Source organism: Aythya marila (genome assembly GCF_965140915.1).
Source record: "Aythya marila genome assembly, chromosome: W".
Lineage (NCBI taxonomy): Eukaryota > Metazoa > Chordata > Aves > Anseriformes > Anatidae > Aythya > Aythya marila.
In genome coordinates, this window is record NC_139081.1 from 4,079,381 (window position 1) to 4,095,435 (window position 16,055).

The following is a 16,055-nucleotide window of genomic DNA, read 5'->3' on the forward strand; positions in this document are numbered from 1 at the left end:
CCAAAAAAAAAAAAAAAAAAAAAATTGGAGCTGAGTGTGAGAGAGGGGAGGGGGAGGATGTGCCAGGCCTGGCGGAACTGCACTTTCCAATGAAATGGAGCCCTGTACGGCAAAGGGCAGCAGCTCAGTTTTTTTTTTTTTTTCTTGTATTTACTAGGCCCTTTCAGCAATTCTCTCAGTTGTATCATGTTCTCCAGAGGAGTATGGGTTTGAATTCTTACCTGACTGATTCAGTGTTTATACCTCAGCCTGATCTCTGGTGGTTTGACTTAACTTGTTGAAAGAATTTATTTTTAATCTTATCCTAGGTAACTTTGAAGCAAGCTAAACTAAATCAGTTTGTAGCATTAATGATGTTTTGGGACTCCTGGAGGGTTACACGAAGAAACTGGATTAACTGGTGTAAACTGATTTTGATGTGTAGTCTGGAAAATGGGTGAGCATTTGGTAACTTCAAGGAGGGAGGGAGGAGTGGGAATTGGGCAATCTCTGTTCTTCTTTGTTCTAGCTGCACTTCTATCAGTGTATTGATTACAAATTTGTTTATAGTAATAAAATCAAATGCAGGGAAATTCAGACATTTAGGCAGGTTCACTTGCATTGTTTTGGCTAGGCTTCAAAAAAGCTCCTGGTGCCATGAATTACAAAAGGATTTGACCATTCCAGATAGGAGTTAAATTTGCTGCTACAGTGTAGGGGAAGCTAAGAAAAATCCTATCAACGAAGTCTTGCCAGTTACTAGAATCTACTATTTATTGGGTTTATATTTTTTTTATTATTATTATTATTATTAGCTGTCTTTTTTGCAATTGTGGAAGCAATTTCTGATGTTCTCTATTTCTTCCATGGACTTATGGTCTGGTCCTAAATGAAGTAATCATCACATTTTTGCTCTGTTCTATTTTTGTTGCTGATGTCCCTCTAGTGATAGTGATCATAGCAGAATAATAAGCTGTTTAATAGTGCTTCAGAAATGCGTGTATCATAGAATGTTAATATTCTGATAATTAGCATTACTAGTAATGTTTACTTATAGTTTTGGTACTGTTTAATACCATACTTGGAATAGGTTATTTGTCAAAGAGTAAGAAAATAAATATCTATATTTTATTAATCTTTTTATCTTTGCCTCTTGTTTGATAAAAGCACAGGAGCAGGACTCTGAAAAAATGTGTCCTGCTTTCAGACTTGCAGCAGCCTTATATGACCTTGGTAAAAGAGAAGCCCAGTGACTTGTCCCCTTCATTAGATAATAGATTGAAAGAAACTTGGTGTTATATTTGTATGCTTCAAAACTAGTGAATAGAAGGTGCTAGAGGAAATACAAGTAATACCTACTTCAGTGTTGTCCTTCTGCTGGAGCTTTTATTTATTTTTCTGTTGCAGTCTGCTCACTGGTAGCCCATTGCGTCCTCTTTGCTTTTCAGGGACCCAGTTTGGGCTTGTATTGTTTTTCATACAGCTTCCCTAAACAACTTATGCTCTTTAAAGTGTGAGTTGGGATGAAAGGTTGTAAAGAAGCTCCTCTGCAATTACTTAAGGTTCACATATTCCAAAAAATTGTACAAAAGGTTTCTCTGCTTTGCTCTAATGTGAAAGGACACTCTTTAATTTTGGCCAACCAACTGTCAGAGCTCCCAGTCCATCTGGGGGCTCTTGCAATCTGTTTCACAAGTGTGTTACCTTCAGCCCTTTTTCCCCCCATGACTTCTCAATACTGTGAGGAGTGAACAGTGGCTGAAGACAGGCAGACTAAAGCTGATACACTCTGCCTGAGATCTCATGGCTTGCTTTTACTGCATCTTAACTCTTGCTGAGCACGTTGTTTTGTTGGTGTTCTCTCCAGGTTGTAGAGCTGGCAAGATATAGGTTATGTGACCAACTTTGCACAGCTCCTTTGGGCAGAGTTGTTTGTAACTCTTGTAACTCTAAATTCCTTTGCAATAATTCTCTTTTGTCCAGTTGTCTTTGTGGAAGCTGCTTTAGAGACCACATTGAGATTCCTTTTGAGAAAACTATTTAATGACAGGTGTTTTGAGAGTGGTGGATAAAATAATGTAGAATAGAGCATATAGTTCTTAAATCTTTTGTTTCCTCTCTGGTTTTAAATGTTAACTGAATCATGGCTGTTTTATGGTAAACATGGGACTGATATTTTGTATTATCACACAGTGCCTGTTGCCCTGTTCTTGGAGGCAACCACCGATTTATTTTTTCTTTGAAAATCTGTGTTTTCATCCTCACTTTTTAGAAGTGCTTATTGTCTTAGATGCTGTTTTAGCAATGTGGATGTGTGAGGCATCCCGGTGCTAAACCCTGCTCTGCTATTGGGCTGTATGTACAGCGCTGCATTTGAGAAATTGTGCTCCATCCTTTTGAGGGGGGGGGTACCCCAAGGGTCAGATGTCTTCTGCTGGGCTTTAATTCTAGCTTTCAGTCCCACATTCTTCAGAGCACTGACTTGTGATCCATTTTAAGATGAATATGAATGACCTGGCTTATTGTTGTTAACCTTGGGTGCCTGAATGTGATGAGGAGGAGCAGCACTGTGCTTCCCGACCTTGTATTTTGCTTCATTTCGATAGCCACTGAATGGATTTGAGTGTTTTGAATGTGGTGAGGTGCCAAGGGGTAGCTGTCTGAAATTCAGTGTTAAAATCAAAATCCAGTGTTATGAGCTTGGTGGAGGCAAGTTAACTAACATGCAAAAGTTGTTTCAAGTGTTTGAGAAAAGTTTCTGGCTCCTGATACACATCCTCAACCTGTTGGGTTTCTTTGCTGCTTCTTGATGTTCAGATAACAGCCATATCCAGGAACTTCTCTTTGCATCTTAGGAAAAGATGTTATCTTTATTGAATAGGTCTCTGCTATGATTGCAAACACAAAATTGCTTGCAACTGTATACGTATACTCCAGTCTTCATTGACTACCGTTTCATCTCTTGATGTGTTACTGGATTGAAGTCCTAATGACTCTCTCACTGCCTGGTTTAATTGCAGGAATGATTAAGCTTTCACTTTTCTTTATGACTGTCTGAGCAGAGTTGCTGGAGCTTAAGAGTTGTCCCAAATGAAGCTGCTTGTGGGGTGTTTCTAATACAGCTTTCTAGTTTTAAGATTTGCTTCCTTTTTTTCTTCACCCAGCCACAGACTGGCTGAGGTTGGCAGTGAGTGTCTGGAGATGACCTGGTCCAACCCCCTGCTGAAGCAGGTCACCTACAACAGGCTGGTAGGACCACGTCCAGGTGGCTTTTGAAGGTCTCCAAGCAGGGAGGCTCCACAAACTCTTGGGGTCACGTGCTCCAGCACCTGTGCAGTGAAAACCCATTTCATTTTGTGCAGACAGTCTCCTGTGTTCCAGCTTGTGCCCATTCCCTCTTGTTCTGGCACTGGGCACCGAAAAGAGCCTAGCTCTGTCTTTCCACCATCCCTTCAGGTTTGTGTACACAGTGATGAGATCCCCCTTGAGCTTTGCCTTCTCTGGGTTCAACTGCTTGACAAATCCATAGTCCTTTGGGCAAACCCAAGGCCATCTGTTCCTGCGCGCCTTTGAGAAGGCGGTGGATTAGGGATGGAGTTTAGGAGGGGCGGAGGTAACAGTCATCCGTGACTGCTTGCAGGTTGAAAGTTGAGTGGGCGCTGGAGATGTGCGTAGGGAAATGCTGTGAAAATGCAATAAGGTATTTTAAATCAGAGTGATTTCTTTGCTTGTAAATAAGGGGTAATTGGGTGTCTTGGTGCTAGCTGAACTGAGGGCTGTAATTCATCAGTTCTGTGAGGGAAATGGGTCAAACATTTGATCATCTGGGAGTGATAATATTGCCAAAGTCCCACGTATGTTCTGTCTAGGAATTGCACGGATTGTAAACGAGGGTTTAATGTGCACTTAACTCACCCTAACCTTTCACAAAAGGTCTTTTTGTACTTCTGTATACCGAGCAGTCCATTTTATGAAGCTCTGTGCGTCAACGTGGTTTTTGGAATTACTTTTTAATGAGTGTAAAGCTGAAACTTTCTGGAATTAGACAAGTCCTGGTAAAATACGAGTGAACTAGATCTACCTATTCTTCCAGTTCTTGCAAATCCAGCCGTCTTCCATCAAACCCCAAGACCCCCCCCAGCTGTAGACAAAGGTTAAAATAAAGTTAGATGGCTAAAAGTATTTCATAGTTGGGGATCTTGAATCTGAGAGAAGCTGGGACAGCCCTTTTTGTGCAGTCTTCTGAAACGAAACCTCGGTAAAATTTATTTTTTTGCTAGGATATTTACCTCAAATAATTATGACTCATCTCCCTTGCTGATTCTGTTCATTACTGGGGAGTGCTTTGAATGCTTGAGTCATGGGAGTGAGGGAAGAGAAAATTTAACTTGTATATTTCATCTCAGTAAACAAATCCATTAAAATTGTCAATAGAAGGCATTCTAAGTTTCTGTAGTTGTGAAATGACCTGCTTATTGGAAAATACGATCAAACATAGGGCAAGGAACTCCAGAACTCTCCCTTTTCAGCTGATTTTAATATCTAAGCAAAATTTGAGCATAAAAACACACTGCGTGATGCATCTTACGTTGCAGGCCAGAACAAGCAGGTTTTGAACATTGAGTCAGGCTGTGGTAACGAAAAGCTTTTTCACCTAGCAGAGGCTAAGTGGCTGTTTGGGATGGGAACTGGCTGCAGGAGAGAACAAATGGGAGAGCGTGGCAGCTGGAGCTGTCATTGGCTCCCTCATCAGGACCTGAGGGAGAGGTGGGTGGTAGGGAACTGGTTTTATGGTCATAGGTCCCTTTATCAATAGATGCTGACATGCGGCTCTTCCGCCCCTTCCAGTTGCTGCACTGTATAAGAGAGAAGTTGGGGTCTGTCGCTGGCATGCTCTTTTGATGGTGTTTTCCTTCTGACTAAACAGGTCTTAAGGCAATGTGTTGGGGGAGAGAGGCAAAAAGTGGCCTGTGGAGTGTGGGTGAACAGGAGGAGGATGTGGCTTGGGGTGGTTACGCAACAGGTTTGGGAAGGGGGAAGAGTTTGGTTTGAGCGCTGATAGGATGGGTTTCTCCTTTGATTTGCTTTGAAAACAAAATTCCTGCTTTGAGTTGCCCTGAAAGTTAGTAATGAAATAATACAGGAATAGGGAACCCTGCTGGTACACCCAGGGAGGAGGAAGGGGAACCTCTTCTCTGTACCCCTTCTTACGTCGGCCCAGCGAAATACTTGGTCCTGCAACTGTGTCTCTGAATCAGAGACTCAGTAAGGTTGGAAAAGGCCTCCAGGATCAGAGGGATTTGGCCAACCTCTTCTCAGTGGTTTGTGGGGAGAGGACAAGGAGTAATGGCCACAAGATAGAGCACAGGAAGTTCCGCACCAACATGCGAAAGACCTTCACAGTGAGGGTGACAGAGCACTGGAACAGGCTGCCTAGGGAGGTTGTGGAGTCTCCTTCTCTGGAGATATTTAAGGCCCGTCTGGATGCCTACCTGGGCAGCCTGCTCTGAGGAACCTGCTTTGGCAGGGGGGTTGAACTCGATGATCTTTCGAGGTCCCTTCCAACCCCTACAATTCTGTGATCATCTGCTCCAACCACCTCCCTACCCCCAATATCCCCCACTAAACCCTGTCACTAAGCACCATGTCCAACCTTTCCTTAAACGCCCCCAGGGGCAGTGATGCCACCACCTCCCTGGGCAACCTGTCCCAATGCCTGACTGCTCTTTCTGAGAAGAAATGTCTCCTCATTTCCAACCTGAACCTCCCCTGGTGCTACTTGAGGCCATTCCCTCTAGTCCTATCCCTGGTTAGCTGTGGGAAGAGGCTGACCCCCAGCTCCCCACACCTTCCTTTCAGGTAATTGTAAGAGAGCAATGAACTGGTGTTGCTCAGTGTGTAGCAGCTGGACTGCAGTAATGCCAGCTGGAAAGTTAAGGGCTTGGTTTGCACCTTATTTCTCCTGGTACTCCTGTAAGTGCATTTTTGTTCTGCTTTTGTCTGTGTAGTGCAGCACTGAGTCGCCTTTTTCCTAGAAGTTTGTATATGAACAGACATACTGTGAAATACATTTTATATATATATATATATATATATAAAAGATAATATTTGTTTTCTTTTGAGGGAGAAATGTTGAAAGGGAAAGGATAAGCTCTCTCTCCTGGCATTCTCGTAGTGGGGAAAGCCATCTCTGTTTAGAGACTGACTCACATAGTCCTTCTGTTTACTATGCTGAGACCTTAACCACCTCTTACGTTTCCTGAAGAATCTCAACTTTGTACTTTGGAACTTCTCTGCCAGGCGAAGTGACCTCACATAAGCAGAGCTCAAACTGCAAAGCTTTGCCAAAATGCATATCTAAATGCTATCTGCTTTATTCTAGTTGAGGTCTAAAAACATCCAGCTGAAGGCAATGCATGAAAGACAGAAAATAGAGCTTTACACTAAGCTGTTTTTTCCAAAGGTGCGTTGGGATATATTTATACCAGTATGGGATTTTATGACTAGAGAAGAGGGGAGCTCTACTGTCTTGAAATCTCAAAGACCAGTTGGGAAGTGGCGTGCTTAACTATTCCAGGGCCTATTTTAAATTGAATTTCCAAGTAGTTCAGCTTCTGGGATGTATCTGTGAAAATATTGACCTGCTGTATTTAGCATCTACTCCTTTGTTTCAGATGTTGTATTATTTTTGAAATGACCAAAATTAAAAAAAAAAAAAAAAAAAAAAAAGTGGAAGGAAGACATTGATTTATTTTTTTTCTAAGGCTGTATAAAATGAAGACTAGTATGCTTAGTACAGGTGTAAAAAAATAAAATAAAAATTTCCATGATGCCAGGAATATTTTCTAACTGTATTTAAATCCAAAACATTTTGGCTCCAAGAATCTGAAAGCTAACTAAAACGCTATCGTACTGTGCTGTAACTGAAACCAAAGGTAATAATAATAATAATAAAAAAATAGAACAAATATTAAATTGTGCCTTTAAAATGCCTATTTTTGTGATGACAAAAGGTGGTTTCTGGTAATGAGGATTACACTTTTTTTGAACTTAGGCTTTCAAATCTTATGCAGCAATTGGATGTTTGACTGAAGATTTGGGAAGTTTGGCCAAAGAAATACTTCTTTACAGTGAAAGAACTTTAGATTGACACCAGTATACTTTAGCTTTTAAACAACAACTTGTATTTCACTATGTTGAAATCTCCACTGACAAGTGAGACCCAGATAAACATTGGATTATTTTTAGTTGCCTATAAACTAAAATTACAGACTGTTATGGATCCACAAGTGTGTAAGGTTGATTTTTGACTCCTCAGGCTTAATCCTAGTTTTTCTTCTGACCCAATTCAGTTGCATTCTTTGGGCTATGTTTTACATTTTTAATTTGATGGGGATTGTGACAATTCAACTGGACAAAGGGTTTTGTTGTCAAAAGTTCTTGCACATTTGAATATATGTTAATGCCTAACTCATGTGGAAGGCCTTACTCTTGAAGCTTCACGTTCTGGGAATTTTCTGGCTTTTATTCATCATGTGTAGAATATTGAACAACTTAAGGGAACTTCCCTTGAATCATTTTATGTCTCTGGCTTCGGGAACAAGATAATCTATTTAAACATGCTTTTTCCTTCTCTTCTTTTTCTGAAAAAAAAAATCTGGAAAGGGCATAATGTTTCTGTTGGATGTGTTCATAACTCTTCAAATGGCTTGCATGAATAAGTGGAAGTAAAACTTATTTCTCCTTAAAATTGCTGTTTTCAGGTGCTGTATTAAGTGACGTTTAAATGCAACGTATTGAGAGTGGCTTCATCGCATTCAACCATTCTTGTATTCGATCCTGGGGAGAAATTTCCTGTGATGTAGCTGTGATCTCACAGGAACTTCTATGACAACCAATCTGAAAAACTCAAGATTCTTTTTTGGGCACATCAGAACTCTGTGTATGCTAATACCTTCTTCCCTGTAGTTTTAGAGCACAGCAGAAGGGTTGGCAAGTATTGTTGTCCAGGTTTTAGACGAGGGAAAGCGAAGGGACCAAAATGGCAATACCTGCATGTCAGAGGCCCCCATCCTTGTGAACACCCCCAAACCCCTGCAGGTGCCCAAGTGGTGATGGTGAGCAGCTTTTTAGCGGTTCACTTGCTGCTGATAGCAACTTTGGGTGAATGCTGCCCTCTTAGATGAGTGGGCTTTTCAGGGTTCTTGCTGTTATCAGAGGGGGAATGTGAAATGGTGAGTTGCTGTGTTTTTTTGCTCTTGATTATGACTTATATTCACCTTGTACCCGTGTGTCAGCTTCTCCTCACTAGTTTTCAAAAACCCATGTTTTGCGCAGCGTGCTCATTGAATATGAAAACGGCCCTCGTGTTAAATTGAGACCATCTTTAAAATGTTCTGCATTTTAAACTTGCCTACTGCTGCTTTCTTAATTTATTTACAGTGTCATCATGGCTTTTACAGAAAGTAACAGTCCCCTGTTGTGCTAGGATTTCTACATAACATTCTGTAAATGGCTGAAAATTATTATTGTGATTAAACAACTGTTACTTAAGCTTGTAATGCAACTTCTAAAACTTGTAATGTTTTATCTTATCCCTTGCTCATCCCTTGCTTGCCACTCACATCCATACAGCTTTTTGTTTTGTTAGGGTGAAATTGGTGTTTACAACACATCTGCTGAAATGGTTTAAGCCTTTAAGGCTGTCACTGCCAAAGCATTTGTTCAGTAGTGTTTTTATAAGTACAGTGTAATCGCTAAAGCTGATAGTTGTAATATTTTAATGCTGCTGTTAGAGTTGTATGCTGCAATTAACAGTGTGTGTATTCCAGATGCAATCTCAGGGCTCACACGTGCACTAAGGGTGAGGTGCTGCAATTAATATAAATAAGCTAGCTGGTTCAGAAACTGAGATGTGAAGAGCCCACTTCTGTCAAAAGTGACTTGATCTTGCAGCGCAGTGCTTGGTCTCTTGGATGGTTGGTAAAATAGACAGGTAGCTAATGCTTTCTGAGGATATTCCAGAAAACACATTTTGGGGGTTTCTAATGTGTTGTACAGTGAGAAGTTGGCATACCTCTGCAGAACCAGGGGCTGTTTAGTACAGCACAGTGATAAATGACCCTGCAAAATACGAGAAGACACATTTGAAATAAAAAGTAAGCTTTATGAAAACAAGTGAATAAATTAATGCAAAAACAGATTTCTTAATGGTCCATTGATAGGAAGGATGTTCTAGAAGGAAGAAAAACATGTTTTTCAAAATCATAAGAGATTCTGTGCAGATTCACCTGTATTATAAACTGGTGCGGCTCTGGGAGGTTTGGTGAGGGGAGTGAGAGCCTCCTGCTGCTGGCAGAAAGTGAGTGGCAGCCAAGCCAGGTAAAATAAATAAAAATAGTGGGAGACTGGAACAGTGAGTGTGGGGCTGAAAGACAGCTAAAAGACTCCCAAAGGTGGTGTTTTTTTTTCCAGTTGGATCAAACAGCCATGAGTTTTCATCAAGTTTTTATGCACAGTAAAAACTTAAGATGGTTAAGGAAGGGAACTTTCAATGCTGTCTTAAAACTATTGTTTCTTCTTTCTAGAATTTTTTATTCCAGATGGTAAAACTTTTTACTGTTACTTTATTTTTTATTGAGTGACGTATGGTATATGTCAGTCAAAAGTTTTTATTTTGGTGGATTCTTATCTTGCTTAAGATGAACCCTGTGAAATATGATCTTGGGGAAGTTACAGGAAGATATTCAGGAATATCCTGCTATATTTAAAGGATTTTTATGTCAGTGAGACTTCTGGTTTACATTGTTTTTTGTCAATGCGGGTGTCCACAAGTTATCAGTCTTGCAGTTTTTTCCCTGAGGATCTAGTTCAAGAAGCAGGGCTTGGTAGAAGCATAGGAATGGTATCTGAGCTCTTCAGTGTTGCCAACAAAACTCTGAAAGTAGGCTCCAAAATCTGATATTAGGAGGTTTTAACGCCTTTTCAGAGGAGCAGCCTTACGGGTTACTTCATGCATTTGCTTTTATTTCATTTGTGGCTTGTAATCTAACCATTGCTTTTTGTAGTGCTGTAATGTGATCTGATGATGGTGTTGCAAGTCAGAATTGCCCCCTCCCCTTCCAGTTCGCTTCGTGGTGGCACTCCCTACTTTGTTCCTCAGTGTCTGTCATAGTGTGAAACAACTTGGTGCCATTCTTTGAGGCAGTTGAGTGCATTTCCACCAGTTTGAGGATGTCATAAATGTCTCAGCTCCTACTTGGCTATTTTTAGCCCTGCTGCTTGTATCTGTTTCTATTCAGAGAATTCCTTTGGAAGCTGTTCCAGGAGAAGTGCAGTGATGTGGGAGGGAGCTGGGGGAGAAGGGAGTGAGGTGGTGATTTTACCATGCCCTGCACCCAGTGCCGCTTTCTGTGTGCCACCGTGGTGATGGGACCCTGTTCAGAGCAAATGATGGGGTCTGCATGGTGGCCTGTCTCCCAGCTCATGTTAACTGTTGATTTCTGCTGCTTGGAGCACCTGGCTTTCAGCCTGAATCTTACGGGGCTGTTTGAATGTGTAAAATGGGGTTAATCTGGGGGGGCTGTGTAGATATGGGTGGTTATACCAGAGCAAATCGCTGCAATACACCTTTTTTAGTTCAGTAGCCAAAGCTGCACCCCGACAGTTCAGCATCTTTAGTTCTGGTACCAGTTTAAACTATGATTAACTTTCCTAGTAAGTTGTTTTTTTGTTGTGTGATTTAATAGCTGACGTTTTGTTTTTGCTGTTGCATGGATGACTCATCTTGTGGGTATAGCTAACCTGGTGGTAATGGTAGTGATTGATAGGTAGGAGATAAAACCAAGCTTTCAGTGTAACTCCTGTGCCTTCCAGTTGGTGGGACTGACAGATGCAAGCCTGACATGTCCTTGATGCGTGCACATGTCTAGTGTTGTACATACTTTCAGAACAGTTTAACTGTGGTTTACGTATCTTCCTGACACTGTTACTAGAGGTGTGGGGAACAGGGGTTTTGAGACAAGTCAATTGCGGTTAATAGAAGAATACACACCACGGTGCAGCTTTAGTGGTCGACACCAGTCTTATTTGAAGTACTTTGGCTGCTTAGATATTTTTTTCCTTGTGGTATTGATAGCTTAACCAGAGCGTGACCTGAGATCATATGTCCTTTCCATGTAGTCTTTGAAGAGAACCTCCATAACTTGTTTGGTTCATACTCTACAGCTATCTCCTCACCTCTGTGCGTGTGTCCTGAGTTCACCCAGGCTTTTAGCTGACCCCTGAGCTCATTTCAGAGAAAGCTGTACAAATTATTAGTCTGCAGTAAGCTGCCTTTGGTGGAAGGAGCCATGTGAAGATCTTCCAAGGCAGCCGGCCCTGTCTTGCAAGACAAATGTCTGGCTTGCTGCTTCTTCCCCATGCAGGACCTGCATTGAGTTAATGAGCTGGTGGAGGAAGCGAGCCTTTCCAAGGTAGGGCTGTTGGTAGAGGAGGGGTGGATATTACATGTTTGGCCTGTGAAAGGGAAATATTAAGATGACCAGATGACTTCTAGATAGATGTATGCTGCGGTAGGCAAACTGTCCTGATGTTGGTTGATAATACCTTCCTTTCCTGTTTGATAAAAGCACCTCCAAAGATTTATAAGGTCCTTCTTCATAACAAGTGAATGATAACAAGCATCCAGGAGGCTGGGCATCAAGGACTGCTCCTCAGGAAAGGTGATACATATCTGTTTTCCCACTGATGATCCAAAGACTGTATACGGTATAAGATTGTGATATATAAGGCTTTAAACTAGGTAAGAAGGGGGATGGGGATGAAATAAGGATCAAAGACAAACAAGTGTGGAAGAAGACCGGCCTGGCTGAACAGAGTTGTGGCTTGAGCTTAGAAAGAAAAAAGAGGGTTTATGACAGAGGGCGGGCCACTCAGGAGGACTATAAGGATGTTGCGAGGCTGTGCAGGGACAAAATTAGAAAGGCCAAAGCTCATCTGGAGCTCAATCTGGCTACTGCTGTTAAAGATAACAAAAAATGTATTTATAAATACATCAACACAAAAATGAGGACTAAGGAGAATCTCCATCCTTTACTGGATGCAGGGGGAAACCTAGTTACAAAAGATGAGGAAAAGGCTGAGGTGCTTAATGCCTTCTTCGCTTCAGTCTTTAGTGGCAAGACTAGTTGTTCTCTAGATGCCCAGTACCCTGAGCCGATGGAAGGGGATGGGGAGCAGAATGTGGCCCTCGCTATCCATGAGGAAATGGTTGGTGACCTGCTACAGCACTCAGATGTACGCAAGTTGATGGGGCTGGATGGGATCCACCCAAGGGTACTGAGAGAACTGGCAGAGGAGCTGACCAAGCCGCTTACCATCAGTTACCAGCAGTCCTGGCTATCAGGGGAGGTCCCAGTTGACTGGCGGCTAGCAAATGTGACGCCCATCTACAAGAAGGACCAGAGCGTGGACCTGGGGTACTATAGGCCTGTCAGTTTGACCTCAGTGCCAGGGAAGCTCATGGAGCAGATCCTCCTGAGAGTCATCACGCAGCACTTGCAGGGCAAGCAGGCGATCAGGCCCAGTCAGCATGGGTTTATGAAAGGCAGGTCCTGCTTGATGAACCTGATCTCCTTCTATGACAAAGTGACGCGCTGGGTGGATGAGGGAAAGGCTGTGGATGTGGTCTACCTTGACTTCAGCAAGGCTTTTGACACCGTCTCCCACAGCATTCTCCTCAAGAAACTGGCTGCTCTTGGCTTGGACTGGTGCACGCTTTGTTGGGTTAGAAACTGGCTGGATAGCTGGGCCCAAAGAGTTGTGGTGAATGGAGTCAAATCCAGATGGAGGCCAGTCAGTAGTGGCGTTCCCCAGGGCTCAGTATTAGGGCCGGTCCTCTTTAATATCTTCATCGATGATCTGGATGAGGGGATCGAGTGCACCCTCAGTAAGTTTGCAGATGACACCAAGTTAGGTGCGTGTGTCGATTTGCTTGAGGGTAGGAAGGCTCTGCAGGAGGATCTGGATAGGCTGCACCGATGGGCTGAGGTCAACTGCATGAAGTTCAACAAGGCCAAGTGCCGGGTCCTGCACCTGGGGCACAATAAGCCCAAGCAGAACTACAGGCTGGGAGATGAGTGGTTGGAAAGCTGCCAGGCAGAGAAGGACCTGGGAGTATTGGTGGATAGTTGGCTGAATGAGCCAGCAGTGTGCTCAGGTGGCCAAGAAGGCCAACAGCATCCTGGCTTGCATAAGAAGCAGTGTGGCCAGCAGGGCTAGGGAAGTGATTGTCCCCCTGTACTCGGCTCTGGTGAGGCCGCACCTCGAGTACTGTGTTCAGTTTTGGGCCCCTCGCTACAAGAAGGACATCGAGGTGCTCGAGTGAATCCAGAGAAGGGCAACAAAGCTCGTGAGGGGTCTGGAGAACAAGTCTTACGAGGAGTGGCTGAGGGAGCTGGGGTTGTTTAGTCTGGAGAAGAGGAGGCTCAGGGGCAACCTTCTCACTCTCTATAAGTACATTAAAGGAGGCTGTAGTGAGGTGGGGGTTGGTCTACTCTCCCACGTGCCTGGTGACAGGACGAGGGGGAATGGGCAAGAGTTGCACCAGGGGAGTTTTTAGGTTGGATATTAGGAAGAACTTCTTTACTGATAGGGTTGTGAGGCATTGGAATGGGCAGCCCAGGGAAGTGGTGGAGTCACCATCCCTGGAGGTCTTTAAAAGACGTTTAGATGTAGAGCTTAGTGATATGGTTTAGTGGAGGACTTGTTAGTGTTAGGTCAGAGGTTGGACTAGGTGATCTTGGAGGTTTCTTCCAACCTAGACAATTCTGTGAACATGTTTAAAGTATCAGTGGACAGCCATGAGCAGAGAGCCTGAGATAAGTGTTGAACTTGTTCAGAGTGTGTCCACAGCTACTTAATATTTTGCTTTCTGTCAAACACTTTGTCAGGAGTTTGAGTTACCCCTCTGATTGAAAGATCGAAGCTGAAATCTCCTTAAGTGGTATATTCTTTATTGCAGCGCTGGATGTACGGGGGGGATCTCTCCACCTATCGTGCATACCCAAAGCGGAAAGCAGTCTTGAACTTATACAATCAATCTATCAATATTCTATAAGTGCCCATACATGTTCATCACCTATCCCCGCCTTCCCTCGCTTCTCATGCTAATTAGCCTTTTGGCACCTTGCGCCTGCGTAGAGCCTCCCAAGAATTGTGGGCAGGGGTCTTCAGGATATGGGCAGTGGCCTTTGGAAGGAAGACCCCGAGTCTTTCTCACAGTGTACTTTTTACCTTTGGTCAGGAATCTGCTGAGTCAGCATGTTTCCTAATTGCAAGAGCTGGTTGTTTCTAATTCTTCCGTTTGTTGTATCTTTATCATGAATTCCAATGTCCAGTTTCGAGATTTATAGTCCTTACATTTGTTTCTCTGTCCATCTGCTGCTTCCTTATCGTGAGTTCCAGTGTCTTGTTTCGATATATACAGCCCTTGTCTGGGGGATTGTCCTTGCCTCCCCAATGCCTCCTTAATCACCTCTTTGACTGTGTCTGGCTGTCAAAATGTGGTGATCCCAAGGCCTGTTTGTTCAGGCCTTTTGCAGACACCCAAGTTAGACCACCCAAAGGGACTGTGAAACAGCTTGGCTTTGGTGAAGGTATTCATGAAACTGGAGAAACACTGTGTTCCTGTTCAGATCATACTACGGTTGGTTCCTGGTAAAGGCAAGCCTTTTCTTCTTAAATATGGAAAAGTTCATGGAAATACATTTTTCCTCAGGTTCTGTCGAACAGTTTAACTATCACATTGAACAAGATGCTTTTTTTTTTTTATTTTTTTAATTTTGGCCAACAAAAATATATTTCTAAACTGAAGATCATAACAGGGTTAATTGTCTTTTTGATATCTAGGTAAGGTTCCTAAGCACTGGGGATCAGTGTTTGAACAGTGGCAGCTTGTTGCAACTTAGGTTTCGGATACATACTGCTTTTGAAGGCTAGTGACTGGTTTGGTACTGAACACATCCTTGTCTGTAATCACAGTGGTTTGCTCAGTTTTCATTTGAGCATTATCGTGCCCTGAGCTCAGCAATACCAAACTTGTGCCAGAGCAATTTGCTCTGCTAGGTTGTGCGCTGGGGTTGCAGTAAAAAAGACTTTGCAGCTTTGTGTGTCTTTGTCTTTGGTTCCATAAATTTGCAGTTTTACTTCCCAGTGTCATGGGGACAGAAACTTGGCAGTTGACTGTGACTGTTCTGAGATCTGTTTTCAGTTATCAGAGCTGCTAAAAGCTATATATTCATCAGGTAGTTTTGTGTTAGGTGCCACAGAAACATGGGGGAATAAGAAATTGCTTTTTCTCCAAGTGTTTTTAGTGATGGAGGATAAATTGAAATGAAAACTGACTGTCACAGACAAGATAGCAGTGGTGTGTGTGTAGGGAGGTTGGGTTTTTCTTTTATGAACGCCTACAACAAAAGTATGTTTAAAGCAGAGTAATAGGTAGTTTGGTAAATGGTTTCTGTTAGTATGAGGGAGAACAGAAAACACAAACCCTGTCTACAGAGCCTGGATTTAAAGGCAAGGATCAGCATTTCTCTTGCAAATGAGGGATGAGGAGTTGAGTGGGTGTTGGCAATGACCTCCTTAAATCTCTCCTACACATATAATGATAGGGAAGAGACAAACAGTCTGGTTTGTGAATATGATGTTTACATTAGTGTTCTGAGTTGGTACCAGTGTGGTGAAATTCTAGTCATCAAAACAGGACAGGAGAGAGCATAGAAATTAAAGGAGTCCTATAGCTGGAGCTGGAATCCCAGCAGAGTAGCAGATAAAGTCTACGTTAAAGACCTGGAAAAGTCTGGGAGATGTAGTCTGCAAGTACAAATCTAGACAGACCATTGTCAACTCGTAAGAATGTTTATCTACTCTATTCCCTCTTCTTACTGTAAAGACTGTGATAAATCTAATAATAGGATTTTTAAGCTGCTTCCTCAGGAATCTTGCCTTTACAAGAGTTTCTGGTAAAGGCAAGTAAGCTGAAGCTACTGCATTTATGTTATCTGGGTATTCAA

The 16,055-nt window shown here is 42.7% G+C and overlaps 1 protein-coding gene across 3 annotated transcripts in view; it reads left to right on the top strand.

Annotated features, from left to right (window-relative positions):
• The first annotated feature begins 378 nt into the window (after window positions 1-378).
• The window catches only part of LOC309889449 (ubiquitin-associated protein 2-like), a 117,152-nt gene continuing 101,475 nt past the window's right edge, over window positions 379-16,055 (top strand). For all 3 annotated transcript variants that reach the window (XM_082782302.1, XM_082782300.1, XM_082782301.1), the window contains exon 1: window positions 379-436. In XM_082782302.1, the coding sequence (XP_082638428.1) occupies window positions 433-436 (4 nt within the window). In that variant the 5' untranslated portion in view covers window positions 379-432. The remainder of the gene's footprint in view (window positions 437-16,055) is intronic.